This window comes from Coregonus clupeaformis, chromosome 6 (assembly GCF_020615455.1).
Source record: "Coregonus clupeaformis isolate EN_2021a chromosome 6, ASM2061545v1, whole genome shotgun sequence".
NCBI classification, from domain to species: domain Eukaryota; kingdom Metazoa; phylum Chordata; class Actinopteri; order Salmoniformes; family Salmonidae; genus Coregonus; species Coregonus clupeaformis.
In genome coordinates, this window is record NC_059197.1 from 5,585,004 (window position 1) to 5,611,195 (window position 26,192).

Genomic DNA, 26,192 nt, shown 5'->3' on the forward strand with positions numbered 1-26,192 from the left:
TACTGGCAGAGAAAGTGACATTTCCTCAAATCTTTATTATGAGAGGAGTAACACTGTCTTGTTTAAGTGTCTAGCTACCTCCCTGTACATATTGCTGGTGCTCTTTGGTGTTGAAGAAGGCAAAGAATATCTTCCTCCAGCCCATGGCATTGGCTAGGGCCTCCATCTCAGGTGTGAGCTCATCACAGCGACCCCTCACAGTCTGTTCCCAGAACTCTGGAGAGTTGCAGAGCTGGGATATCCCATTCCATATTGAAATACAACACACACACAGACATACAGAGAAACACTAGCTCACTAACTAAACCCAGATTATATTTTCCTGACCGTGTTATAGCCCAACTAGGGCCCTGAGGTTTTCCTTGTCCGTTCACATGGTCAGTAAAAACTCAGGGCCCTTAATGAAATAATGTGCATGTGAAAGTAAAATGTGCTTTTGTAAATTGTTTTGGGTACACACTATGGACTGGTTTTCTGGACACATATTAAGCCTAGTCCTGGACTTAAAAGCAATTTCAATGGAAATTCTCCTTAGATTACACTTTTTAGTCCAGGAGTAGATTTTATTTGTATCTGGGAAACTGGCCCTTTGGGTTTGTAAAGCCCAGGCTCACCTTGTGGAACCTCTTTGTGGTCTGTGCCAGCTGTGCTACGTCTTTCAGTTCCAGGAAGGCCAGGATTTGGAGCAGGAGGTCATTGGGCAGGCGCTCCAGGTAGTCAAAGTTCCCTTGGCACAGTGCTTGGGTGTACTGTAGGATCTGCTGGCCAAACACCACACCTACCTGTTCTAGAGATGGGGAGTACACACCTACTCAGGGCAGTGCACTTTTCAAGACACCAACAAATACAGTAGGTGATGTAGGCTTAATATTTAATGCCAGAGACTTGTAATGGAAACCTTACGCTGCATGCGGGCATTATGCAAATAGTCATCGTGGGTCATCCTATTTTCTCCAGGTGCAGCACCCTTGAATTCAATCCGCAAAGAAATCTTCCACGATCTCCATATCACCTGAAGAGAAATTCAAAAATACATAGGCCTGTTATACAACTCAGTTCTCTCCTATCATCAGAGTCTTGTAATTAATCTAAGTTCAAAGCATGTTGAAACAGAAAAGTTACTTGTAGAAACAAATGTCAGATATATGAGGTTGATATGTAGCACTTAAAAGTACAAAATCCAGTGCTGTCTACCATGCCTGCTGTCCTGATGTGTAGCCTTTATCCACAGCCACAGTCCAGCATTGTGCAGATAAAGTAAACGATCTGTTTTTAAGTCTCTGCAATCCCAAGATACATATCAGATGGATGATCAAATATAAGAATTTACCTCCGTTTTAGTGACAGTAAGCTGAAAAAAATCTTTTGTAGGAGGGGGACCCTGCCCATTTATTTCAAACACTTTCTTCCCAAGTAGAGATGCCATTTTTAGACGCTAAAGAGTTACCATGACAACGGAGAGAACAGCGAAATATTTTGTGATAATGAAAGCGAATTCTGTTCGCAATTGTATACATTGAGTGATTGCTAATAATTTAAGTATATAAATAAAATTATTATCAACCCACAATGTCATCTATATTTTTCGAAAAAACTGTTGTTGGAATAGGGGGTCACGACCCAGCGGATTAATATTTAGCAGCTATCCTACTGTGAGATATATACTTTAACATTTTCTGAACACAACTGTTGACAATAGTAAATACATTCGCTAAATCGTTATTGAATACATGTATTTATTTGGCTCAGGTTCGGTTCAATGTCGACTTTATCATCTAAATCGAAAGTAGTTCCTAGCGGAAGAATGGGCACTTTAGAGCGGAGGTATATTGCAGTTGCAGGTCCCTCAGCTGATGTGAAGGCTGAGAGAGTGGAGCTGGTGCACTGTCTGTTACAACTACAACACTGGAACAAATAGGTAATAACATAATTTATATATATCGTTCAGTGGCATCTTATTCAATAGTTTGGGGGGGGTGCTTATTGAGAATGTAATACTGAAATACTTGTGAATGGAGAATCCGTCTCGCGAAAAAATATGGTTTCCAATTGTCATCTCTCGAATCATGTTCCTGCTTTCCTGTGTCTGTGTGATGCAAGCAGCAAAAAAGGTTCAGAGGCCATTTCGTTTTGCAACTTGCTTTGCCATAAACGTACAGAAGGTAGCGCAACAAAATAAGCTCGCTAACCAAACAATAACTCACTTGAATTGGAAATCGCATACAGTTAGCCAGTCGGCGAAACAAACCTTTTAGTTAGTTAGTTGGCTACCAGCTAGCTAACGTTAGCTAGCTCGCTATGTAGCTATGTAGCAAGTATCTTGGCAGAATGTTTTCAGTTAGCAACATGTGTTAGCCGGTTAACACTAACTTTAGCTACCTAACCCGACATGGTTCGGGTTAAGGTCAACATGTAACGTTAGCTACCTAGCTAATATCTAACAGTCAGAATATTAAAAAGACGCAACTATAGTTAACGTTAGCAGGCTACCACCTCTTACAACTTGTGTGTTAAAGTTAAGATATTGTGTAATTTTAATATGGCATTCCCATTAATAAAGCTAACGTTAGCTAGCTATGTTTGTTTGCCAACAATGTTAGCCAACCAGCTAACGTTAGCTAGTTAGGTAAGTAATTCATCACGTCAGGCTAGAGAGTGCTGTAAGCAGCTAGCTAACTTAACAATGCTAACTAGCAGCAAGAAAAACGTTAGCTTCCCATTTGGCTAGCCATAGCTAATCAAGTAAACATTTGTTTAGTTAGCTACATAGCTAACATTACTTTCTTAACTCTTGCGTTTATTACATGTCGACAGCTTGTAAATTACTGAGGCGATGCAATAATAAACAAAACTAGCCAGCGAACTGCCGTTAGCTGTCTAGCTAGATTGTGGTAGTTTTGTATTTAGCTACTGTTAGCTAGCTACCAGATGGGATAATGCAGTGTGAATGTCGTTGGATGGAGTTTATCTGACATTCCCTTTGAACGACACTATTAAATTAACGTAGCCATCCTGTCCTAACAAGAAAGCTAGCTAGCTAACGTTAGCAAGCTTGCTAGCTGGCACAGCTGAATCCTCTGGTGCGAAGTTAATAATAGTCAGTCCGATGCTGCCGTTTTCGATGGTAAGCTCCGGTAATTGTTATTTAGATGACATTTGCCAGCCATTCCCTTTGATTAATGAGGTGGATTCCATGCAAAAGGTTTTATTTAGGTACACATTTTTGTGCTGTTGTCTTGATTACGTTAGCTGAACGTTTTTAGGACAACAGTCCACCAACTACGCATTTTCATGTCACATAGCTAACGTTACATTCATACATCGCTAGCTAAGATATTATTTGCGGACTAGTCTGTATTTTTACATTAATAATCAGACATTTTAGCTAAGTCATACGTTATCGTTTTACAATCTGAAAGGTACCATACTAGGCTCTTTGTCTATTGGTAGCTAGCTAGCTAACGTTACTGTCACATTGAAATTACGGGACCGGGCTGTTTGCTAACCACCTAGCTGGTGCTAACTACGTCAGAATGAAGGCCTCTTTGTAAAACGAACTTGAAATAAATTAGTGTAGGCTAATAAAAGCTTGTTATAATGAAAGCTATTATATTAACCGAAGTAGTGAACTGTCGATTGTACAGGACTACAGTGGAACATGGTAAAACACCAATTGTCAGAGTTGGACGAATAAATAAACAAAGACTAGGATGTACAGTCAGAGAAGGCCTGGCTAAAATGGCCTTGCAAGCTTGCCAATTGTTCTTATTTTGTGATCAATATTGCAGTTCATTGGGTCTTAACATGAGTGATGGCGTGAAGAATATGTAGCTAGTTTATCAGATTAAGTGTTTTAACACGTGCATCATAATGAACTCCCGAAAAAAATATTTTCAAATTCCACCTTTGAGTCCCCTCGACTCTTAACATGAGCATTTTTGCAATGGGTAATTAAAGATCATACCTCTTGATCATGCATAGCTATATGATCATACATATCGGACTCATATTTAATTAAACTCGCGTGTTTATTATAGATGAGCTACTGTAACGTTACATGGTGAAGGCCCTTTACTGTGATGTAGCCTATGATTTTTGACTTGCTGTGTTTTGAATGCTAGGCCTGAAATATTCATTTGTCGTTGTGCCATATTTCACTGGATATTGCTGAAGTGGATTTGCACGAACTTTAGTGACTCATTGATGGTGATATTTTTGCTTTAAGAAATGCATAGCTAATTAATGGCAGCAGAAATGTAGAGTTCTTTGCAAATCATCTTGTTTGTCTACCTACCATTTTACTGTGTTGACTCTAGGACTGGGAATTGCCACGGACCTCACGATATGATACTTAGATGCTGATACGATATGTATTGTGGTTCTCACAATTCTATATGTATTGCGATTCGGTACTGAGATTTGATTGCGAGTTGATGTTACAAAAATATTGCTCACCATATGTCTGCTGCAGAGTGGCGAGATACATGAGAGAACGAGTTTTGATCAGTCATGGAAATAAGTGCTGAAAACAAATTGGCTCCCTATTTAAAAATGAATAAATAAACAAGATGGAGAACAAGCTATGAGGGGAAAATACTGGGGTTTTGGTGCAGGTACAGCAAACAAGCGCTAAAATTAATAATGTGACATTGTCAAAACTATACCATATATATATATATATATATATATATATATCTCAAATAATATCTCTATGTAATTTGTCCTGCATATTTTTTGCTGCCTTTAACTTATTTCACTACATAGCCTATTTGTTTGATAAAATACACTTTACAAAAATATAATCACAACATGCATTAATTTTAAAGATTCTACAGAGTTACAGTTCATATAAGGAAATCAGTCAATAGAAATAAATTCATTAGGCCCTAATCTATGGATTTCAAATGACTGGTCTTTACCTATAGAAAAATGTACGGGTGTGGATCAGAAAACCAGTCAGTATGTGGTGTGACCACCATTTGCCTCACGCAGTGTGCCACCTCTTCTTCGCATGCTGTTGATTGTGGCCTCTGTAATGTTGTCCCACTCCTCTTCAATGTCTGTGCGAAGTTGCTGGATATTGGCAGGAACTGGAACTGTCATACACGTCAATCCAGAGCATCCCAAACATGCTCAATGGGTTAAATGTCTGAGTATGCAGGCCATGGAAGAACTGGGACATTTTCAGCTTAAGTGAATTGTGTACAGATCCTTGCGACATGAATGGCACGACAATGGGCCTCAGGATCTCGTCACGCTAACTAGGTGCGTTCAAATTGCCATCAATAAAATGCAATTGTTTGTTGTCCGTAGCTTATGCCTGCCCATACCATAACCCCACTGCCACTATGGGGCAATCTGTTCACAACATCAGCAAACCACTCGCCCACACGACGCCATACACGCTGTCTGCATCTGCCCGGGACAGTTGAAACTGGGCAGATGAGATGGTTTCTGACAGTTTGTGCAGAAATTCTTCGGTTGTGCAAACCCACAGTTTCATCGGCTGGACTCAGACAATCCCACAGGTGAAGAAGCCGGATGTGGAGGTCCTGGGTTGGCTTCGTTATACGTGGTCTGCGGTTGTGAGGCCGGTTGGACACTGCCAAATACTCTAAAACGACATTGGAGGCAGCTTATGGTAGAGAAATGAACATTCAGTTCTCTGGCAACTGCTCTGGTGGACATTCCTTCAGTCAGTATGCCAATTGCACGCTCCCTCAACTTGAGACATCTGTGGCGTTGTGTGGCAAAAGTGCACATTTTAGTGGCTTTTTATTGTCCCCAGCACAAGGTGCACTTGTGTAATGATCATGCTGTTTAATCCGCTTCTTGATATGCCACATCTGTCAGGTGGATGGATTATCTTGGCAAAGGAGAAATGCGCACCTCCATTCTGTCAGGTAGAAGACAAATGGGAATATCTCGTATTCAAAATAATTTCATTTGGTGAATTGATTCATTTCGAACTGCAGCATTTATTTTGTGAAATCTAGCGTTTTTAAATTTAGCAATTCAATTCAGGGTTGAATCAAGTCTTGCGCAACAAAGAACAGCACGACATTGGTATCTCAATAATATCAAGGTTGGAGGGAACTGTCAATTATCCTACCCATGATTTGAATTCATGGCCTGTACGATATCACAATCATTCTCCTCCAATATAACTTGGCTATAGACGCGTGGGTTGTTTAGCAACAAAACCGATGCGTTCACATCTTTTGGGCAAACAACTGTCAACTCCAAAGGATTATTGACATGAACTACCACGTTTCCCCACATGGCAGATTCTTGCCATTGTTTCCAGCTACAGTGAGGGGAAAAAAGTATTTGATCCCCTGCTGATTTTGTACGTTTGCCCACTGACAAAGAAATGATCAGTCTATAATTTTAATGGTAGGTTTATTTGAACAGTGGGAGACAGAATAACAACAACAAAATCCAGAAAAACGCATGTCAAAAATGTTATAAATTGATTTGCATTTTAATGAGGGAAATAAGTATTTTGACCCCTTCTCAATCAGAAAGATTTCTGGCTCCCAGGTGTATTTTATACAGGTAACGAGCTGAGATTAGGAGCACACTCTTAAAGGGAGTGCTCCTAATCTCAGTTTGTTACCTGTATAAAATACACCTGTCCACAGAAGCAATCAATCAATCAGATTCCAAACTCTCCACCATGGCCAATACCAAAGAGCTCTCCAAGAATGTCAGGGACAAGATTGTAGACCTACACAAGGCTGGAATGGGCGACAAGACCATCGCCAAGCAGCTTGGTGAGAAGGTGACAACAGTTAGTGCGATTATTCGCAAATGGAAGAAACACAAAATAACTGTCAATCTCCCTCGTCCTGGGGCTCCATGCAAGATCTCACCTCGTGGAGTTGCAATGATCATGAGAACGGTGAGGAATCCGCCCAGAACTACACGGGAGGATATTGTCAATGATCTCAAGGCAGCTGGGACCATAGTCACCAAGAAAACAATTGGTAACACACTACGCCGTGAAGGACTGAAATCCTGCAGCGCCCGCAAGGTCCCCCTACTCAAGAAAGCACATATACAGGCCCGTCTGAAGTTTGCCAATGACCATCTGAATGATTCAGAGGAGAACTGGGTGAAAGTGTTGTGGTCAGATGAGACCAAAATCGAGCTCTTTGGCATCAACTCAACTAGCCGTGTTTGGAGGAGGAGGAATGCTGCCAATGACCCCAAGAACACCATCACCACGGTCAAACATGGAGGTGGAAACATTTCGCTTTGGGGGTGTTTTTCTGCTAAGGGGACAGGACAACTTCACCGCATCAAAGGGACAATGGACGGGGCCATGTACTGTCAAATCTTGGGTGAGAACCTCCTTCCCTCAGCCAGGGCATTGAACATGGGTAGTGGAGGGGTATTCCAGCATGACAATGACCCAAAACACACGGCCAAGGCAACAAAGGAGTGGCTCAAGAAGAAGCACATTAAGGTCCTAGAGTGGCCTAGCCAGTCTCCAGACCTTAATCCCATAGAAAATCTGTGGAGGAAGCTGAAGGTTCGAGTTGCCAAACATCAGCCTCAACCTTAATGACTTGGAGAAGATCTGCAAACAGGAGTGGAACAAAATCCCTCCTGAGATGTGTGCAAACCTGGTGGCCAACTACAAGAAACGTCTGACCTCTGTGATTGCCAACAAGGGTTTTGCCACCAAGTACTAAGTCATGTTTTGCAGAGGGGTCAAATACTTATTTCCCTCATTAAAATGCAAATCAATTTATAACATTTTTGACATTTGTTTTTCTGGATTTTTTTGTTGTTATTCTGTCTCTCACTGTTCAAATAAACCTACCATTAAAATTATAGACTGATCATGTCTTTGTCAGTGGGCAAACGTACAAAATCAGCAGGGGATCAAATACTTTTTTCCCTCACTGTATATGACCGTTCAATCATAAAACACAGCCTTCTGCCCCATCGATGCGCGTCATTTTCATGACGCTGTCAGGCAACACGTCTACAGCTGGTCTGGCTGGTCATATTCACCACTCCCGCAGGGGGGAGTGAAAGTGTGCTTAATTAGTGAAGTATTTTGTGTAATGGTATTAGTGTAATTTTATACGCTCACACTCCATTGTGTATTGTTACCCCGTATTTCATGATCCCCCCCCCCACCCCACTTTTGTCAAGAATGCAAATGGTGGCAGTAGGTGCATGGAACACCCCCTCTGAGTTGGTTCTCCGAAGACTTAATGTATGCTTTCTCCAGTGATTGATTGGCTATGACAAGCATACCCGCAGACTCTTAGTAATGGGTTACCCACAGTGAACTGGAGACGATGTAGACTAAGCAAAATTGGTGGCAGTTCTCTCTTCTCGGCATGGCCGTTCTAATCTATACTGAACAAAAAAATAAACGCAACATTCAAAAATTATAAAGATTTTGCTGCGTTACAGTTCTTATAAGGAAATCAGTCAATTTAAATAAATAAATTAGGCTCTAATCTATGGATTTCACATGACTGGGCAGTTGCGCAGCAATGGTTGGGCCTGGGAGGGCATAGGCCCACCCACTTGGGAGCCAGGCCCAGTCAATTGGAATGAGTTCCCCCCCCCCCCAAACGAACCCACTGTTGTAGGAGCCGGATGTGGAGGTCCTGAGCTACCGTAGTTACACATGGTTTGCGGTTGTCATGCCGGTTGGACGTACTTCCCAATTCTCTAAAATAACGGAGGCGTCTTATGGTAGAGAAATGAACATTAAATTCTCTGGCAACAGCTCTGGTGGACATTCCTGCAGTCAGCATGCCAGTTGCACGCTCCATTAAAGACATCTGTGACATTGTGTTGTGTGACACAACTGCACATTTTAGTGGCCTTTTATTGTCCCCAGCGCAACGTGCACCTGTTTAATGATCATGCTTTTTAATCAGCTTCTTTATATGTCACACCTGTCTGGATTATCTTGACAGGATATTTGAGAAATAAGCTGTTTGTGCTTACAGAACATTTCTGGGATCTTTTATTTGAGCTCATGAAACATGGGACCAGCACTTTACATGCTGCGTTTTATATTTTTGTTCAGTGTAGGTCTGTTTTCATGTGCCCAGGATGACACTTAGCCTAGATGTGTTTGCTTATGTGATCTTGTGATTTTAAATCTATCTGCTTCTTTGTTTTAAGTTTGTTGTGGACAGTCATTTTGGGCCTGTCGTCATTGTCTCTCTGATTGGATCAATCCGCCCTCTATCTTTGGGCTGATCAGATTCAGAGCTGTATGTAGCCGTGTGATGCGTTTGGCTGAGGCTCATTGATCTCGCAGGCTGCCCTGTGCTGCCTCCAAACAAATGGTAATGTGAGTAATACAACTGATCTGTTTGTTAGGCAGGGGCTTGTATCATCACATAATTTACCAACAGGCAGCCCAATTATATTTTTTCCACTAATTGGTCTTTTGACCAATCACATTAGATCTTTTCACTTCAGCTCTTTTTCTGAGCTGATCTGGTTGATCCAAAATGAATGAAAAAAAGATTAGTTGTGCTGCCTGTATAAACGCATCCAACGTGGTCCTGAGAGTGATAATTTAGAGTGGGGTTGAGGGGCTACTTTTTTTTTATTCCAACTGCATCATTGATGGCATCAACAGCTACCACCAACACATCTGTTCGTTGGATTTTACTTTGTTTGGGAACGTCACTCACAAGGACGCGTCCTGATGTCTCACCCATGATCTGATGTGTTTTTCTTATCTCTCCTCTGTCTAGTGAATGGTAGTGTCTAGAAAGGGTATGTCCCTTCAGGAGAGAGGTGCCAATGTCCAACCGGCCTAATTCCAATCCAGGGGGGTCACTGCGCCGTTCACAGAGGAACACTGCTGCGGCCCAGCCACAAGACCATACAGTCGCGGGAAGGTAAGTCCCCCAGCACATGTTATGTGTTCTCACCTGTTTGTGTGTTTTTTTTATTTTTTTTTATGTCTTGGAGTCTGTCTGTATTTTTGTTTGAACATCTGAGGGCATGCTTGAAGCTGTTCTCTGCTTTTCTCAAAATGGCTACAATTATTCATTGATATTAGAATTTTAATAAGGGCCTAAACCCTATCAGAGGTGGAGTTAATGACTTTCATGCTGTTTAAATTTTTTATTTCCAATGTGTTTTAGTTGAAGGAAAAGCATTGTGTGGGTGTATTTTATATTAATCTACCAGTACAAGTACATTTAGGTTGTTTTTGCATGGTGTTCTACTGAGGCATTCCTAGGAGCAGTACAGGATGGGTGGATAATGATCGGTGAATGACTTGATGAAGTCTTTTATTCATGATATGGAGTGATTACGCAAAACCCATACTGTCACCTGCTCTTTAATTCCCAACCTTACAGGTTGCAGTCAGAGCAGGTAAAACATAAAGCAAATTCCCCTCCTGAAAGTAGAAGACCTAAATCTAAGGCTTCCAAAGCTGCACCCAGCTCAGCCTCTGGCCAGTCCAAAGGGCACAGCTCAAGAAGGTACCCCTCCTCTCTCCTTAGCACTCACTGTGTGTTTGTGGGGTCTACTTTAGACTATCGCGCTTAGATAAAAATGTATTAACTATTGTTTGTTTTCAATCTATTGTGCCCTTGGCTATTCACTGTAGGCCTAAATTATCTGAATGGAAGCATTGTACTTGATCGCTTTGTCTTTCCAGTTTGGAAACTGTGCTAAAAGGTTCTCTTTCTCCTCTCCTCCACCACTCTGGCAGTAGCAGTCTGTCACTGTCTGTGGCTTCATTTGTGCTGCAAGACGACCCAGAGGCCGCAGGGACATCAGAGCGAGAGCCAACAGGCCACCAATCCAAGAGTGAAGGCACTACCCGAGGGTTGAAGAGAAGTTCTGCACCTGACCTCAACAACACATACACCCCCACCCCAGCCAAGAAGTCCAAATCCCACCCCCCACCCAGAGACCATACCACTGAGGCCAAGAAAGGCCCTGCCAAGTCCTCCAAGAAGAGACCCCTGGCTCCAGAACCGCCCGCGCCCACAGGCCGCGGCCAGAGCAGGAAGAGCGGGGCCTCTGGGGCCTCACCGTCCCAGAAACGGAAGAAGGCTGACTCCCTCCCCGGTCTGAGCAGCACTGCTGGGTCCCTCCCCAACCGTACCGACGGCAGATCTGCAAAACCCACCAAGCTGGCGTCGAAATCGGCCGCCTCAGCCAAAGCTGGGTGTAGCACCGTGACTGACTCCTCCTCTTCTGCCTCCACCTCGTCCTCCTCCTCCACCGGCGCCAACAGTGCCACCGCCACGCAGGGTGCCAGGCTCAAGCAGGGCAAAGACCAGAACAAGGCACGTCGCTCCCGCTCTGCCTCTAGCCCCTCCCCACGCCGAAGCACCCGCGACAAGGAGCAGGCCAAAGCCGCCGTCTCGTCCAAGTTTGAGTGGGCGGCCCGCTTCAGCCCCAAAGTCAACCTGCCAAAGCCCAAACTGTCCCTACCTGGCTCCTCCAAGACAGAGACCACCTCCAAACCTGGGCCCTCAGGACTACAAGCCAAACTAGCAAGTGAGTCTGTCCCGCCCTCTCCTTATACCTGTGTGTACCATTTCATATTTCTCATCAACCAAGGGGGGTTTGGGGTGCTAATATTTGTAATGGGCAGCCAGCCAGGGTCAAAGGGTTGCTGCCCTCAGGTTCGAAGGTTGCAGGGCTGTGTGAGTAGCAGCCTTTGGAGGGTCGGCGTGGTGCTCTGTAGGGGCTCAGGATAGAGGTTACTCGCCGGGTTTAAATGTCACAGGACCTGTGTTGCGGCTTAAGTTACAGAAACTCACTCTGCACTGGGACCTGCTGCTGCTGGGGTGACTGCTTCTCACGCCAAGCACACTCCAAGTGGGGATTAACCCTGCACAGACAGTCGGTGCTGATAAACATGCATGGACATACAAACAGAGAGCGAACCTTGTAGATAAACTCCCACAGACACACACGTGTAACTGATATAGGCAGTCCCACTTCGCTTCTTTGTTCCCTTTGGCCCTAACCCTTCCATGTTTACAGATCTGGAGGGTCTGGATTAGTATAACAGTGTAGTGGTAAACCATATTGCTTATGCCTTAAAGATCTACAAATATCTGGCTTCTCAAGGAGCTGGGTGACTTGTTCAGATTTCAGCTTGTTTCAGTACCAGGCCAGCCTCAAACTGGAAGATATAAATAATCGGTCTGGTGGCTCAACTGTAGCCTGTTGGACTGTGGAAGGACAGACTGATTCACTACAGCCGCTCAGGTGTTGGGTAGGTAGTGAAGGGCTCGTGCTAACAGATCAGTCACAATCAGCCATGAGGTTACGGAGGTCACACCACAGCGATGCATTATGGGAGTTGTAGTGTAGGATGAAGGTAAGACTGCGGCTGTGGCGTGTTTTGAAGAAGTGAATGACAGCACAGCTCCAAATGTCCAAAGTCTCATACCATTTGAGTTTAAAGCTCGTAGGTGGGAGGTGTCACGAATGTAGTGCATGCGGGCGATGGGAAGATGATCAGTGGTTCAGCGACGGGTCAGTGTGTTCTGGGTTGGGGTAGGGGATTGTAAGATGGTAACCAAGGCTGGGCACGCCCAGCTCCAAACGTGCTCACTCTGAGAGGGCCTGACCAGACCGGCCCACCCTGCCTGCTAACAAGCAGGCATCATTTTCTCACTGAGGAGGGAGGGGAGCGAAGCGAGTGATTCACCCACTTTTATTAAGGGGGAGGGGCACAGATTGTCACTTCTTGTGCACACTGTCACACTCACACTCAACATCTATTCTCAGTCTCTGTCGACTCTGCCGCTGTAATGGTGAGTAAGCCAGATTGCATGGTGGGACACGCTGTGATAGCGTGCAACAGGCTTTCTGCTGTAGCGACAATACAATGCCATTTTGATTCTTCTGTTTGTGACTACTTGTCTGCTGACAGACCCTGTATTGTGTGTGTGTTGGGAAAAGTTAGTCGGCGTCATATTTTTGCACTGTGTTGAGACCCTCAGGTTTAGCATGAAGGTTGTTCTGTTCTAGGTCTGTACTAGTGAGAGATGGCCTATTTATACCCTCTCCCAGTGTCTGTGGCACTGGGCTCTCCACTGAGAAAAACACCAGAGCTGTCTGTGTGTGACACTCTACCCTGTGTGGCTGTTACTGTTATGAGTGACTGGTGCTGGTCCACTCTGAACCAGTCCTTGCTCTTCACCGCTATGACACTTGTTAACCCCTAACTACTACTGTACTTAGCCAAGGTGGCTGGCTTCAGTTAAAACCAGGGTTGGGCTAAAATTCCAGTTTTTCTACTGGAAAAACACTGGTTATCACTGCCCAAACAGTTTGGATTGGGTGGAAAATCTAAGCCACCATTTGGCTAGTTGGTTTAGTCTACAACCAGTACTAACAATATAGAAAGGTGCATCTCTGCGTAGCTCAATCATTTGCAAACATATAATTCCTCTTAAGTGATGGAAATGGATGAACTGGTTACCCTTATAGAGCAATCTAATACGTTTCTAGTGGTCTACTATCACTGTGGTTTGTCCTGTCTTTTGCCTTGGCTGTTGTTTACTCATTGGCTCCTTGTTCTGCTCATCAGGTTTGAGGAAGTCCACTAAGAAGCGCAGCGAGTCTCCTCCAGCAGAGCTCCCCAGCTTTCGGCGGAGCACACGGCAGAAGACCACGGGCTCCTGCGCCAGCACCAGGTACTACAGCCTCCCATTGCTCTCAATGTCGTCTCAACTTCTCCAGTCTAAAGCCCCAAGTCAATTGTAGTCGGTTGTATTTCTGTGTGCACCAAAAGTATTAAACAATACATCCAATATTTTATGGCAGGGGGTGGCTTCCTTGGCAATACATAATGAAATTGTCCCTGAGAAGTCGGTCTTTCAGTGCATACGAAAGTGTGTTGTCAGCCATAACATGTTTTAAAGGAGAAAATCCACTCCAGACATGGGTTATAGTCTGTTCTGTGAGTGGGTAAAATAACTATTTTCACCATGATTTAACTTCTAAGTTGACTGTCTGTGAAATCAGGAAATCGTGTTGTAACGCATCATCATGATAAGGTTCTTGTTACTGGAGATGGGGAATAACACACTATCACATTTCATACCGCTTTTAAAACAATGACCTGCGCTCCAAATTGCCAAATCAGCCAATAGATGGTACCGGCCTCAATCTGTCTATCGTCATGACAAAATATATATTTCCCTTAGATGTGCTCAAACTAAACAGTGGACCAAATTACTCCGCTCAGTTTTCCAATGCACCAGGGCAGTGATTTGGGACATTGCCCTGTGTAGGGTGCCGTCTTTCGGATGGAACGTTTAAACGTATGTCTTGACTCAGTGGTCACAAAAAATCCCATGGCACTTGTTGTAAGAGTAGTGATGTTAACCCCGTTGTCCTGGCTAAATTCCATGGCCACCTAATCATCCCCAGCCTCTAATAGGCTCATTCATCCCCCCTCTTTTTTAAATTTTTTTTATTTTTTTATTTCACCTTTATTTAACCAGGTAAACCAGTTGAGAACAAGTTCTCATTTACAACTGCGACCTGGCCAAGATAAAGCAAAGCAGTGCGATTTAAAAACAACAACACAGAGTTACATATGGGGTAAAACAAAACAAAGTCAAAAATACAACAGAAATAAATATATATACAGTGTGTGCAAATGTAGCAAGTTATGGAGGTAAGGCAATAAATAGGCTATAGTGCAAAATAATTACAATTAGTATTAACACTGGAATGATAGATGTGCAAGAGATGATGTGCAAATAGAGATACTGGGGTACAAATGAGCAAAATAAATAACAATATAGGGATGAGGTAGTTGGGCGGGCTAATTTCAGATGGGCTGTGTACAGGTGCAGTGATCGGTAAGGTGCTCTGACAACTGATGCTTAAAGTTAGTGAGGGAGATAAGTGTCTCCAGCTTCAGAGATTTTTGCAATTTGTTCCAGTCATTGGCAGCAGAGAACTGGAAGGAATGGCAGCCAAAGGAGGTGTTGGCTTTGGGGATGACCAGTGAGATATACCTGCTGGAGCGCAGACTACGGGTGGGTGTTGCTATGGTGACCAATGAGCTAAGATAAGGCGGGGATTTGCCTAGCAGTGATTTATAGATGGCCTGGAGCCAGTGGGTTTGGCGACGAATATGTAGTGAGGACCAGCCAACAAGAGCGTACAGGTCACAGTGGTGGGTAGTAAATGGGGCTTTGGAGACAAAACGGATGGCACTGTGATAGACTACATCCAATTTGCTGAGTAGAGTGTTGGAGGCTATTTTGTAAATGACATCGCCGAAGTCAAGGATCGGTAGGATAGTCAGTTTTACGAGGGCATGTTTGGCAGCATGAGTGAAGGAGGCTTTGTTGCGAAATAGGAAACCGATTCTAGATTTAACTTTGGATTGGAGATTCTTAATGTGAGTCTGGAAGGAGAGTTTACAGTCTAACCAGACACCTAGATATTTGTAGTTGTCCACATACTCTGGGTCAGAACCGTCGAGAGTAGTGATTCTAGTCGGGTGGGCGGGTGCAAGCACCGTTCGGTTGAAGAGCATGTATTTAGTTTTACTAGTGTTTAAGAGCAGTTGGAGGCTACTGAAGGAGTGTTGTATGGCATTGAAGCTCGTTTGGAGGTTTGTTAACACAGTGTCCAATGAAGGGCCAGATGTATACAAAATGGTGTCGTCTGCATAGAGGTGGATCTGAGAGTCACCAGCAGCAAGAGCGACGTCATTGATATACACAGAGAAAAGAGTCGGCCCAAGAATTGAACCCTGTGGCACCCCCATAGACTGCCATAGGTCCAGACAACAGGCCCTCCGATTTGCACATTGAACTCTATCTGAGAAGTAGTTGGTGAACCAGGCGAGGCAGTCATTTGAGAAACCAAGGCTATTTAGTCTGCCAATAAGAATGCGGTGGTTGACAGAGTCGAAAGCCTTGGCCAGGTCAATGAAAACGGCTGCACAGTACTGTCTATTATCGATCGCGGTTATAATATCGTTTAGGACCTTGAGCGTGGCTGAAGTGCACCCATGACCAGCTCGGAAACCGGATTGCATAGCGGAGAAGGTACGGTGGGATTCGAAATGGTCGGTGATCTGTTTGTTGACTTGGCTTTCAAAAACTTTTGAAAGGCAGGGCAGGATGGATATGGGTCTGTAACAGTTTGGATCTAGTGTCACCCCCTTTGAAGAGGGGGATGACCGCGGCAGCTTTCCAATCTCTGGGGATCTCAGACGTTACGAAAGAGAGGTTGAACAGGCTAGTAATAGGGGTTGCGACAATCTCTCCCCTGTAACTATTCCCCAGGTCGTTGCTGTAAATGAGAATGTGTTCTCAGTCAACTTACCTGGTAAAAAAAGATATATCTTGAACTTAACAGCATGCAATGCACGTTTCGCCTCTCCCTACTCGCCCTTGCCTATGTCTGTGGGAAAGCATAGATTCGGTAAAGAGATCTATGGAATTCGACCAAAACAATGGAAGTTCTATGGAAACACCACGCACACGTCCTCGTGGGGGAAAGATTCAGAATCCCCTTATTGTTGCCCTTCAAAATTAGCCTACTTTTAGGCTATTGTTTGTGTATTTTACACAATGTTGGGGTAAAAATCTTGAATGGATGTTAACACCAATACATGTTAACGTCATCACCAATCAACGGCATCACACTTAAAACGTCTTCAACTACCACCACCTATTTCGATATGGCTTGCTATGCTACCAGCTTATGCAAATGGGAGTTAGCATTTAGCAGACATTTTTCCAAACCCGAAAAGGACTAAATATTATCCAGCAAAATGTTGTAGCCACATTGAGCCTATTAGAACTCCTAAATCATGAAGAATATCCACTTTGTTAGATCAAAGTCTTTGAATGGCCGCCGATGACGACATCTTTGCGCTTTCCCCCGTTCTGCGTTCCATTGACCTCTTCACCGCATGTATGGAAAAGTGCCGTTGCATTACAACGTCAGCCCCCCCTCCTTGAGGCAGACGATCTGCAGGTTGAACATGGTAAGAGTGCAGTTTGTGGATTTTACAGCGGGCTAGCTACTTCACATGCTAATATTGACTTTGGTATTATTGTGTGTAGCTACATTTGCTAGCTACCTAGCCAGCCAAGAGAGAGCGCGTTGCATTGTGGGTTTTGTAGTCGACTTGAGTGCAACAGATTTCCACTACAATTTTCACACGTTTCTACCAACCTTATTATAATGACAAAGGAAAATGTATTCACTAAAAATATTGTTCTCACATATTAGTGTTAACGCTGTAAAAAGGAATTAGTGGTTTTGGGTGGATTATTCCTTCAAAGTACATTTCCAGTGTTTCCAGATTTCTAAGAGATATGACCTATAATTCCAATATGAGTGATAGTTTTCCTTCCAAATAGTTTTTTAAGTGAATTTTTATATATTTTTCCAATTTATTCTGTGGCCACATGAGTATAGGACGAGTCGACAACATTATTTTGGTATGAAGTTTGACATACACCTTAGCCAAATACATTTAAACTCAGTTTTTCACAATTCCTGACATTTAATCCTAGTATAAATTCCCTGTCTTAGGTCAGTTAGGATCACCACTTTTATTTTAAGAATGTGTAATGTCAGAATAATAGTAGAGTGATTTATTTAAGCTTTTATTTCTTTCATCACATTCCCAGTGGGTCAGAAGTTTACATACCCTCAATTAGTATTTGGTAGCATTGCCTTTAAATCGTTTAACTTGGGTCAAACGTTTCAGGTAGCTTCCCACAATAAGTTGGGTGAATTTTGGCCCATTCCTCCTGACAGAGCTGGTGTAACTGAGTCAGGTTTGTAGGCCTCCTTGCTCGCACACACTTTTTCAGTTCTGCCCACAGGGCAGGGCTTTGTGATGGCCACTCCAATACCTTGACTTTGTTGTCCTTAAGCCATTTTTCCACAACTTTGGAAGTATGCTTGGGGTCATTGTCCATTTGGAAGACCCATTTGCGACCAAGCTTTAACTTCCTGACTGATGTCTCGAGATGTTGCTTCAATATATCCACATAATTTTCCTTCCTCATGATGCCATCTATTTTGTGAAGTGCACCAGTCCCTCCTGCAGCAAAGCACCCCCACAGCATGATGCTGCCACCCCCGTGCTTCACGGTTGGGATGGTGTTCTTCGGCTTGCAAAACAAAACCCCTTTTTTCCTCCAAACATAACGATGGTCATTATGGCCAAACAGCACGATCTTTGTCCCCGTGTGCAGTTGCTAACCGTAGTCGGTCTTTGTTATGGCGGTTTTGGAGCAGTGGCTTCTTCCTTGCTGAGCGGCCTTTCAGGTTATGTCGATATAGGACTCGTTTCACTGTGGATATAGATACTTTTGTACCTGTTTCCTCCAGCATCTTCACAGGGTACTTTGCTGTTGTTTTGGGATTGATTTGCACCTTTCGCACCAAAGTACGTTAATCTCTAGGAGACAGAACGAGTGTCCTTCCTGAGCGGTATGACGGCTGCGTGGTCCCATGATGTTTATACTTGCGTACTATTTGTACAAATGAACGTGGTACCTTCAGGCGTTTGTAAATTGCTCCCAAGGATGAACCAGACTTGTGAAGGTATGCAAAAAGAAATTCTGAGGTCTTGGCTGATTTCTTTTGATTTTCCCATGATGTCAAGCAAAGAGGCACTGAGTTTGAAGGTAGGCCTTGAAATACATCCACAGGTACAATTAGCCTATCAGAAGCTTCTAAAGCAATGATGTCATTTTCTGGAATTTTCCAAGCTGTTTAAAGGCACAGTCAACTTAGTGTATGTAAACTTCTGACCCACTGGAATTGTGATACAGTGAATAATAAGTGAAATAATCTGTCTGTAAACAATTGTTGGAAAAATTACTTGGCATGCCCAAAGCAGATGTCCTAACCAACTTGCCAAAACTATAGTTTGTTAACAAGACATTTGTGGAGTGGTTGAAAAACAAGTTTTAATGACTCTAACCTAAGTGTATGTAAACTACGACTTCAACTGTATATAACTTTCAAAATAGAGATTTTCACTGGACAGTTTAACCATTCAGGAATGTGAACATGATTGTTGTCGTTAGCAGCACATGTCTGCTCGCGTGTGTGTGTGAACATGCGTTCACATTGTGAAGTGTGAGTCAGAGGTGCCTTATGACCAGGAATGTCAGTTGTGTGCTGTCTCGTGTTTGACTGTGGGCTCTGTGTGGTCTAGTTGTTTGCTGCGCAGTCACTCACTGTCCCCCTCTGCCCTTTTCTCCCCCCCTGTCTGTGCAGTCGGCGAGGCTCAGGCCTGGGCAAGCGTGGGGCAGCCGAAGCTCGCCGACAGGAGAAGATGGCCGACTCGGACAACAACCAGGACGGGGCCAACTCCTCGGCCGCCCGCACTGACGAGGCCCCGCAGGGGGCTTCAGGTACAGGTACCTACTGCTGCCAGGGCACAGAGTTTTTCCTTCTCAGTTCGCATGGTCAGGAAAAACTCAGTGCTACGCCTATAATGGTACGCTACCTGCTTGTGGTAGCAGAGATTCTCTCCCCTTGGCCCTTAGTGGATCAAAACATTTGGACTATCCCAATAATTTCTGGTATGTGTTTGGTCTAAACGCATAGGAGCCAGCCAAAGCTTGGTGTAGCCTCTGCTTGGATTGTGTGTGTTCACTAAAATATCATGGACTTTATTCCTAGGCCAGCCTGGGTTTGTATACCCTTTACCTTATCTGAGAGAAATCGGTTGTCATTTTGATGATGAAAATGGCGGTTTAACTGTCCTTGTGTTTTGTTTTTTTTCTCCAGCTTCTAGCTCAGTGGCCGGAGCTGTAGGGATGACCACATCCGGTGAGAGCGAGTCGGATGACTCTGAAATGGGCAGACTCCAAGGTATGAAGATCACAGCTTTCCTTAGATACAGGTGCCAATGTCCCTGTCTAAAAATAGTTCCCTGTCAGCCCTTGTTGGTGTTGTGGGGTCTTTGGTTGTTGTCTAACCTATCTGTTTTCTCCCCACAGCCCTGCTGGAGGCCAGGGGTCTACCCCCACACCTCTTTGGGCCCTTGGGACCCCGCATGTCCCAGCTGTTTCACAGAACCATAGGCAGTGGAGCCAGTGAGTACTACACTGTCTATGTCCAGAATCCATTTAATTAGCTCTTAACATCTGTGAGCAGGGTCTTTCCATTCTCTCTCAGGGGAGGCATGAAGAGTTCACTTATGTCTGTCTATATTCTTCTAACCCGCTATTCACTCAACTGTAATCCAAGTGTATGCTCACTGTATTCCTGGCAGGGAACATATTAAAAACGTTTCTCCGAGGAGGAGTGCTGATCCCCCTCGCCATATAATCTCATTCAGTTTGATCTTAAAGGCTAAACTGATTCTATATCAGCACTCCTACTCTTGCGAATACTGGCCCTGCTGTTTAGTCTCTACTCTGACCTGCTTTATCCCTCCTCTCCTCCCAGGCTCCAAGGCTCAGCAGCTGCTGCAGGGCCTGCAGGCCACCGGCGACGAGTCCCAGCAGCTCCAGGCCGCCATCGAGATGTGCCAGCTGCTGGTGATGGGCAACGAGGAGACGCTAGGAGGCTTCCCTGTGAAGAGCGTGGTGCCCGCTCTGGTGAGTCACTCAATGCTTTGTTCACCTTTTTGTCTTAAGTCATTTTACACAGTGTCTTGATTTGCCAAGTCTCTTAATCCCCTCTTATCTTCCTCACAGATCACATTGTTGCAGATGGAGCATAACTTTGACATTGTGAGTATCCTGAGCTTATATCTTTGGGGGGGAACCCAGTAATTTATTTTCACCATGGCATTAGCCCTACAGTGCAGGTGCTGAAATGTTTCGCATTGAATGTGAAACACTGCAGTCCGTCTCCTAGTTATATTTTTGTTGCAAGAAACTGTACCTCGGCACAGTGTTTTAACTGTATGGTTCCAGCCAACATGGTTGCCTTGTGGTTATGCTTGTGAAAACTATCTTACCCCGTGCCTCTGCTCAGATGAACCACGCCTCACGTGCTCTCACTTACATGATGGAGGCGCTGCCTCGGTCCTCTGCTGTGGTCGTGGACGCCATCCCCGTCTTCCTGGAAAAGGTAGGATGACCCCCTCTGCTCAGGTTCAGTAGGCACTAAACACACGCTTTGAAATGGAAACCTTCTCATTAAAGTTTAAGTACTACCTAGTCTTTTGAAAACATGTCCCACCAATTCATGCCTACTGAATGCAACCCAAGTATTTCTAGCCCACACGTTGTTCTGATTTTGTCTTCCATTTCTGTCATTCTCTCACGTTCATTTTACTTCATAGATCCATTAGCATATCCACCACCGGTTTATCTCTCTCTCTCCTCTCTTTGCCTGCAGCTTCAGGTGATCCAATTCATTGACGTGGCGGAGCAGGCCCTGACTGCCTTGGAGATGTTGTCAAGGCGACACAGCAAAGCCATCCTGCAGGCTGTAAGTGTTGCTCCCTCTCTCCCACTTGTGGCTCAGCTCTGCCTCTCTCTCATGTCATCTCTGCTCCCTACCAGGCTCTCATGGGCTCACCTTAAAATAAGTGTTGATGGTAGTGGCTGTATGATAGATGTGCAGCAGGGTTTCTGTTAGCTGGAAATAGACTGCTTTTGAAAACAATAATAAATAATAGTTGATAAATAAAAATGTTGCTGGCCAAAAAGACTGGGATAAGCAAAATAATGCTTTTTTATTCATTGATTAAAATACCAGTCGATGGAAATACATTTGACCATCATGCTTATCAGTCTATAGGTTAATTAGCATACTTTTTTATTAAATTGGCCTGTATTTTCGTCTATCACACGCGCACTGCAATCAGCCTATTTTGAGAGGGATTTCTCCTGCAACTCCTCAGCTGGTTGCTGCTGGAGTAAAACATGCTTTTATAAGCCCATTGTGCAACACTTCTAAATGCAATCGCTTGTTAACAGTTTTGGTGCACAATCTAAAAATAGCTATTTTGATTTCTCAACTTGTAATTGATGCACACCTCCCATTCACCGTTCAAGTGCAGGCAATAGGCTATCAGCGCATCACACACCACTTTACAATGTGAGCTGGAGGCAGTATGCATTTTGAGAACATAATTCATTGTTTGAAACCTGAATGTTTTATTTAATATTATGAGGCATGCCTTACCTTGCTTCAAAGTAGCCTATAGCCAAAATCCGACCATGAAAACGTGGAGGCAATTCTTTTATAAAGACTTCATAGGCGTTGTGTGAGTTAAGTTTGGGGAAGCTTAAAATGTATCCTTCCATTTCTACCGTTCTGCATGCCAGTTACGATTTTCATATGCTCATTTTTGTGGAACAGTCATTTAAATAATATTTGTTGTTTCTCAATCATTGTCACATGGTTACTCATAAAAATCTGAATTAATCATTAAAGTCAACTAATGCGAGATCACCAGCCTCTACCCTATGGACACATTGATACACCGTGATCCATAGTCGGCTAAAGAAATGAGGGCATTGGAACTCATAGTCTATAGGCCAACGCAGCAGTAGACCTGTAACTTCCATTGCTCTTTCACACTGGAGATTGTTGGAAAGATTTTTCTAATAGCTTGCTGTGAGGAGAATGAGAATGGTAAATGACTGTAATACATGCATTTGGAAAGAAGTAGAATGTGCTCAACCAACTTGAATATGAAAATGTGTACACATCATTGGACAGGAAAAGGCACAACGCTTGCTCGCCATTAAAACTATGTCGTTTTATTCGACAAGTTTAAAAGATAGAAGTTTCGACCTTCAGAATCAATATATGCAGTAACGGAAATGTATGTAACCAAATTACCAGGATTAACGGTACGTTTACTACTGGTGACGTACACTTCATTTAGCAGACGGTCTTATCCAGAGCGACTTACATGAGCAATTAGGGTTAAGTGCCTTGCTCAAGGGCACATCGACAGATTTTCCACCTAGTCGGCTCGGGGATTAGAACCAGCGACCTTTCGGTTACTGGCACAACGCTCTTAACCACTAAGCTACCTGCCGCCCACTACATGAGTATGTGGACACCTGCTCGTCAACCATCTCATTCCAATATCATGGGCATTAATATGGAGTTGATTTCCCCCCTTTGCTGCTATAATAGCCTCTACTCTTCTGGGAAGGCTTTCCACTAGATGTTGGAACATTGCTGCAGGGACTTGCTTCAATTCAGCCACGAGCATTAGTGATGTCGGGCACTGATGTTGGGTGATTAGGCCTGGCTCGTAGTCGGCGTTCCAATTCATCCCAAAGGTGTTTGATGGGGTTGAGGTCAGGGCTCTGTGCAGGCCAGTCAAGTTCTTCCACACCAATCTCGACAAACCATTTCTGTATGGACCTCGCTTTGTGGACGGGGGCATTGTCATGCTGAAACAGGAAAGGGCATTCCCTGAACTGTTGCCACAAAGATGGAAGCACAGAATTGTTGAGAATGCTCTTCATTGACTACAGCTCAGCGTTCAACCCCATAGTGCCCTCAAAGCTCATCACTAAGCTAAGGACCCTGGGACTAAACACCTCCCTCTGCAACTGGATCCTAGACTTCCTGACGGGCCGCCCCCAGGTGGTAAGGGTAGGTAACACATCTGCAACGCTGATCCTCAACATGTGGGCCCCTCAGGGGTGTGTGCTCAGTCCCCTCCTGTACTCCCTATTCACCCATGACTGCATGGGCAGGCACGACTCCAACACCATCACTAAGTTTGCAGACGACACAAGTGGTAGGCCTGATCACCGACAACGATGAGACAGCCTATAGGGAGGAGGTCAGAGACCTGGCCGTGTGGTGCCAGGATAACAATCTCTCCCTCAACGTGACCTTTGAAAGCATCCTGACTGGTTGCATCACTGCCTGGTATGGAAACTGCTCGGCCTCCGACCGCAAGGCACTACAGAAGGTAGTGCGTACGGCCCAGTACATCACTGGGGCCAAGCTTCCTGCCATCCAGGACCTCTATACCAGGCGTTGTCAGAGGAAGGCCCTAAAAATTGTCAAAGACTCCAGCCACCCTAGTCAGACTGTTCTCCCTGCTACGGCAAGCTGTACCAGAGTGCCAAGTCTAGGTCCAAAATGCTTCTTAACAACTACTATCCCCAAGCCATAAGACTCCTGAACAGCTAATCAAATGGCTACCTGGACTATTTGCATTGTCCCCCCCACCACCCCCTCTTTTATGCTGCTGCTGCTACTCTCAGATTATCATCTATGCATAGTCACTTTAACTCTACCTACATGTACACTACCGGTCCAAAGTTTTAGAACACCTACTCATTCAAGGGTTTTTCTTTATTTGTACTGTTTTCTACATTGTAGAATAATAGTGAAGACATCAAAACTATGAAATAACACATGGAATCATGTAGCAACCAAAAAAGTGTTAAACAAATCAATATCTTTGAGATTCTTCAAATAGCCACCCTTTGCCTTGACAGCTTTGCACACTCTTGGCATTATCTCAACCAGCTTCATGAGGTAGTCACCTGGAATGCATTTCAATTAACAGGTGTGCCTTAAGTTCATTTGTGGTATTTCTTTCCTTCTTAATGCGTTTGAGCCAATCAGTTGTGTTGTGACAAGGTAAGGGGGGTACACAGAAGATAGCCCTATTTGGTAAAAGACCAAGTCCATGTTATGGCAAGAACAGCTCAAATAAGCAAAGAGAAACAACAGTCCATCATTACTTTAAGACATGAAGGTCAGTCAATACGGAACATTTCAAGAACTTTGAACGTTTCTTCAACTGCAGTCGCAAAAATCATCAAGCGCTATGATGAAACTGGCTCTGAGGACCGCCACAGGAATGGAAGACCCAGAGTTACCTCTGCTGCAGAGGATAAGGTCATTAGTTTACAGCCTCAGAAATTGCAGCCCAAATAAATGCTTCAGAGTTCAAGTAATAGACACATCTCCACATCAACTGTTCAGAGGAGACTATGTGAATCAGGCCTTCATGGTCGAATTGCTGCAACTTAACTACTACTAAAGGACACCAATAAGAAGACTTGCTTGGGCCAAGAAATACGAGAAATTGACATTTAGACTGTTGGAAATGTGTCCTTTGTTCTGGAGTCCAAATTGGAGATTTTTGGTTCCAACCGCCGTTTCTTTGTGAGACATGGTGTGGGTGAACGGATGATCTCCGCATGTGTATTTCCCACCGTAAAGCATGGAGGAGGTGGTGTTATGGTGTAGTGGTGCTTTGCTGGTGACACTGTGATTTATTTAGAATTCAAGGCACACTTAACCAGCATGGCTACCACAGCATTCTGCAGCGATACGCCATCCCATCTGGATTGGGCTTAGTGGGACTATCATTTGTTTTTCAACAGGACAATGACCCAACACACCTCCAGGCTGTGTAAGGGCTATTTTACCAAGGAGAGTGATGGAGTGCTGCATCAGATGACCTGGCCTCCACAGTCCCCCGACCTCAAACAAATTCAGATGGTTTGGCATGAGTCGGACCACAGAGTGAAGGAAAAGCAGCCAACAACTGCTCAGCATATGTGGGAACTCCGTCAAGACTGTTGGAATATCATTCCAGGTGAAGCTGGTTGAGAAAATGTCAAGATTCTGCAAAGCTGTCATCAAGGCAAAGGGTGGCTATTTGAAGTATAAAATATATTTAGATTTGTTTAACACTTTTTTTCAATACTACATGATTCCATATGTGTTATTTCATAGTTTTGATGTCTTCACTATTATTCTATAATGTAGGAAATAGTTTAAAAATAGAAAAACCCTTGAATGACTAGGTGTTCTAAAACCTTTGACCGGTAGTGTACATATTACCTAAATTACCACGACTAACCTGTGCCCCCACACACTGACTCTGTACCGGTTCCCCCTGTATATAGCTTCGCTACTGTTATTTTACTGCTGCGCTTTAATTATTTATTTTTTACTTATCTATTTTTTTACTTAACACTTATTTTTCTTAACTGCATTGTTGGTTAAGCGCTTGTAAGTAAGCATTTCACTGTAAAGTCTACACCTGTTGTATTCGGTGCATGTGACAAATAAACATTGATTTGAATTGATTGTCATTGAATGCTGTAGCGTTAAGATTTCCCTTCACTGGAATTAAGGGGCCTAGCCCGAACCATGAAATACTGACCAGACCATTATTCCTCCTCCACCAAACCTTACAGTGGTGCTATGCATTGGGGCAGGTAGCATTCGCTTGGCATCCGCCAAACCCA

The 26,192-nt window shown here is 44.0% G+C and overlaps 2 protein-coding genes across 15 annotated transcripts in view; one reads left to right on the forward strand and one right to left on the reverse strand.

Annotated features, from left to right (window-relative positions):
- On the reverse strand, nt 1–1,464 carry fbxo36a (F-box protein 36a). 2 transcript variants are annotated; one of them, XM_041878839.1, is made up of 4 exons: nt 1,331–1,464; nt 904–1,012; nt 615–787; nt 1–232 (listed from the first exon to the last, which is right to left on the reverse strand). In XM_041878839.1, exons 1-4 carry the CDS (start codon nt 1,424–1,426, stop codon nt 71–73), a joined length of 540 nt encoding a protein of 179 aa, XP_041734773.1. In that variant the 5' UTR covers nt 1,427–1,464; the 3' UTR covers nt 1–70. The 2 variants fall into 2 exon arrangements, with proteins under 2 accessions (XP_041734773.1, XP_041734774.1); XM_041878840.2 differs by lacking the exon at nt 1,331–1,464 and adding an exon at nt 1,195–1,309.
- Nucleotides 1,465–1,833: 369 nt separating this feature from the next.
- The window catches only part of LOC121567553 (E3 ubiquitin-protein ligase TRIP12), a 51,322-nt gene continuing 26,963 nt past the window's right edge, over nt 1,834–26,192 (forward strand). For 2 of the 13 annotated variants that reach the window (XM_041877684.2, XM_041877689.2), the window contains exons 1-12: nt 1,834–1,918; nt 9,747–9,893; nt 10,362–10,487; nt 10,721–11,517; nt 13,568–13,673; nt 19,249–19,400; nt 19,774–19,857; nt 19,986–20,081; nt 20,437–20,588; nt 20,688–20,723; nt 20,971–21,066; nt 21,337–21,429. In XM_041877684.2, the coding sequence (XP_041733618.1) occupies nt 9,796–9,893; nt 10,362–10,487; nt 10,721–11,517; nt 13,568–13,673; nt 19,249–19,400; nt 19,774–19,857; nt 19,986–20,081; nt 20,437–20,588; nt 20,688–20,723; nt 20,971–21,066; nt 21,337–21,429 (1,836 nt within the window). In that variant the 5' untranslated portion in view covers nt 1,834–1,918; nt 9,747–9,795. The remainder of the gene's footprint in view (nt 1,919–9,746; nt 9,894–10,361; nt 10,488–10,720; nt 11,518–13,567; nt 13,674–19,248; nt 19,401–19,773; nt 19,858–19,985; nt 20,082–20,436; nt 20,589–20,687; nt 20,724–20,970; nt 21,067–21,336; nt 21,430–26,192) is intronic. The other 11 variants (XM_041877686.2, XM_041877687.2, XM_041877691.2 and 8 more) reach the window with 11 other exon arrangements.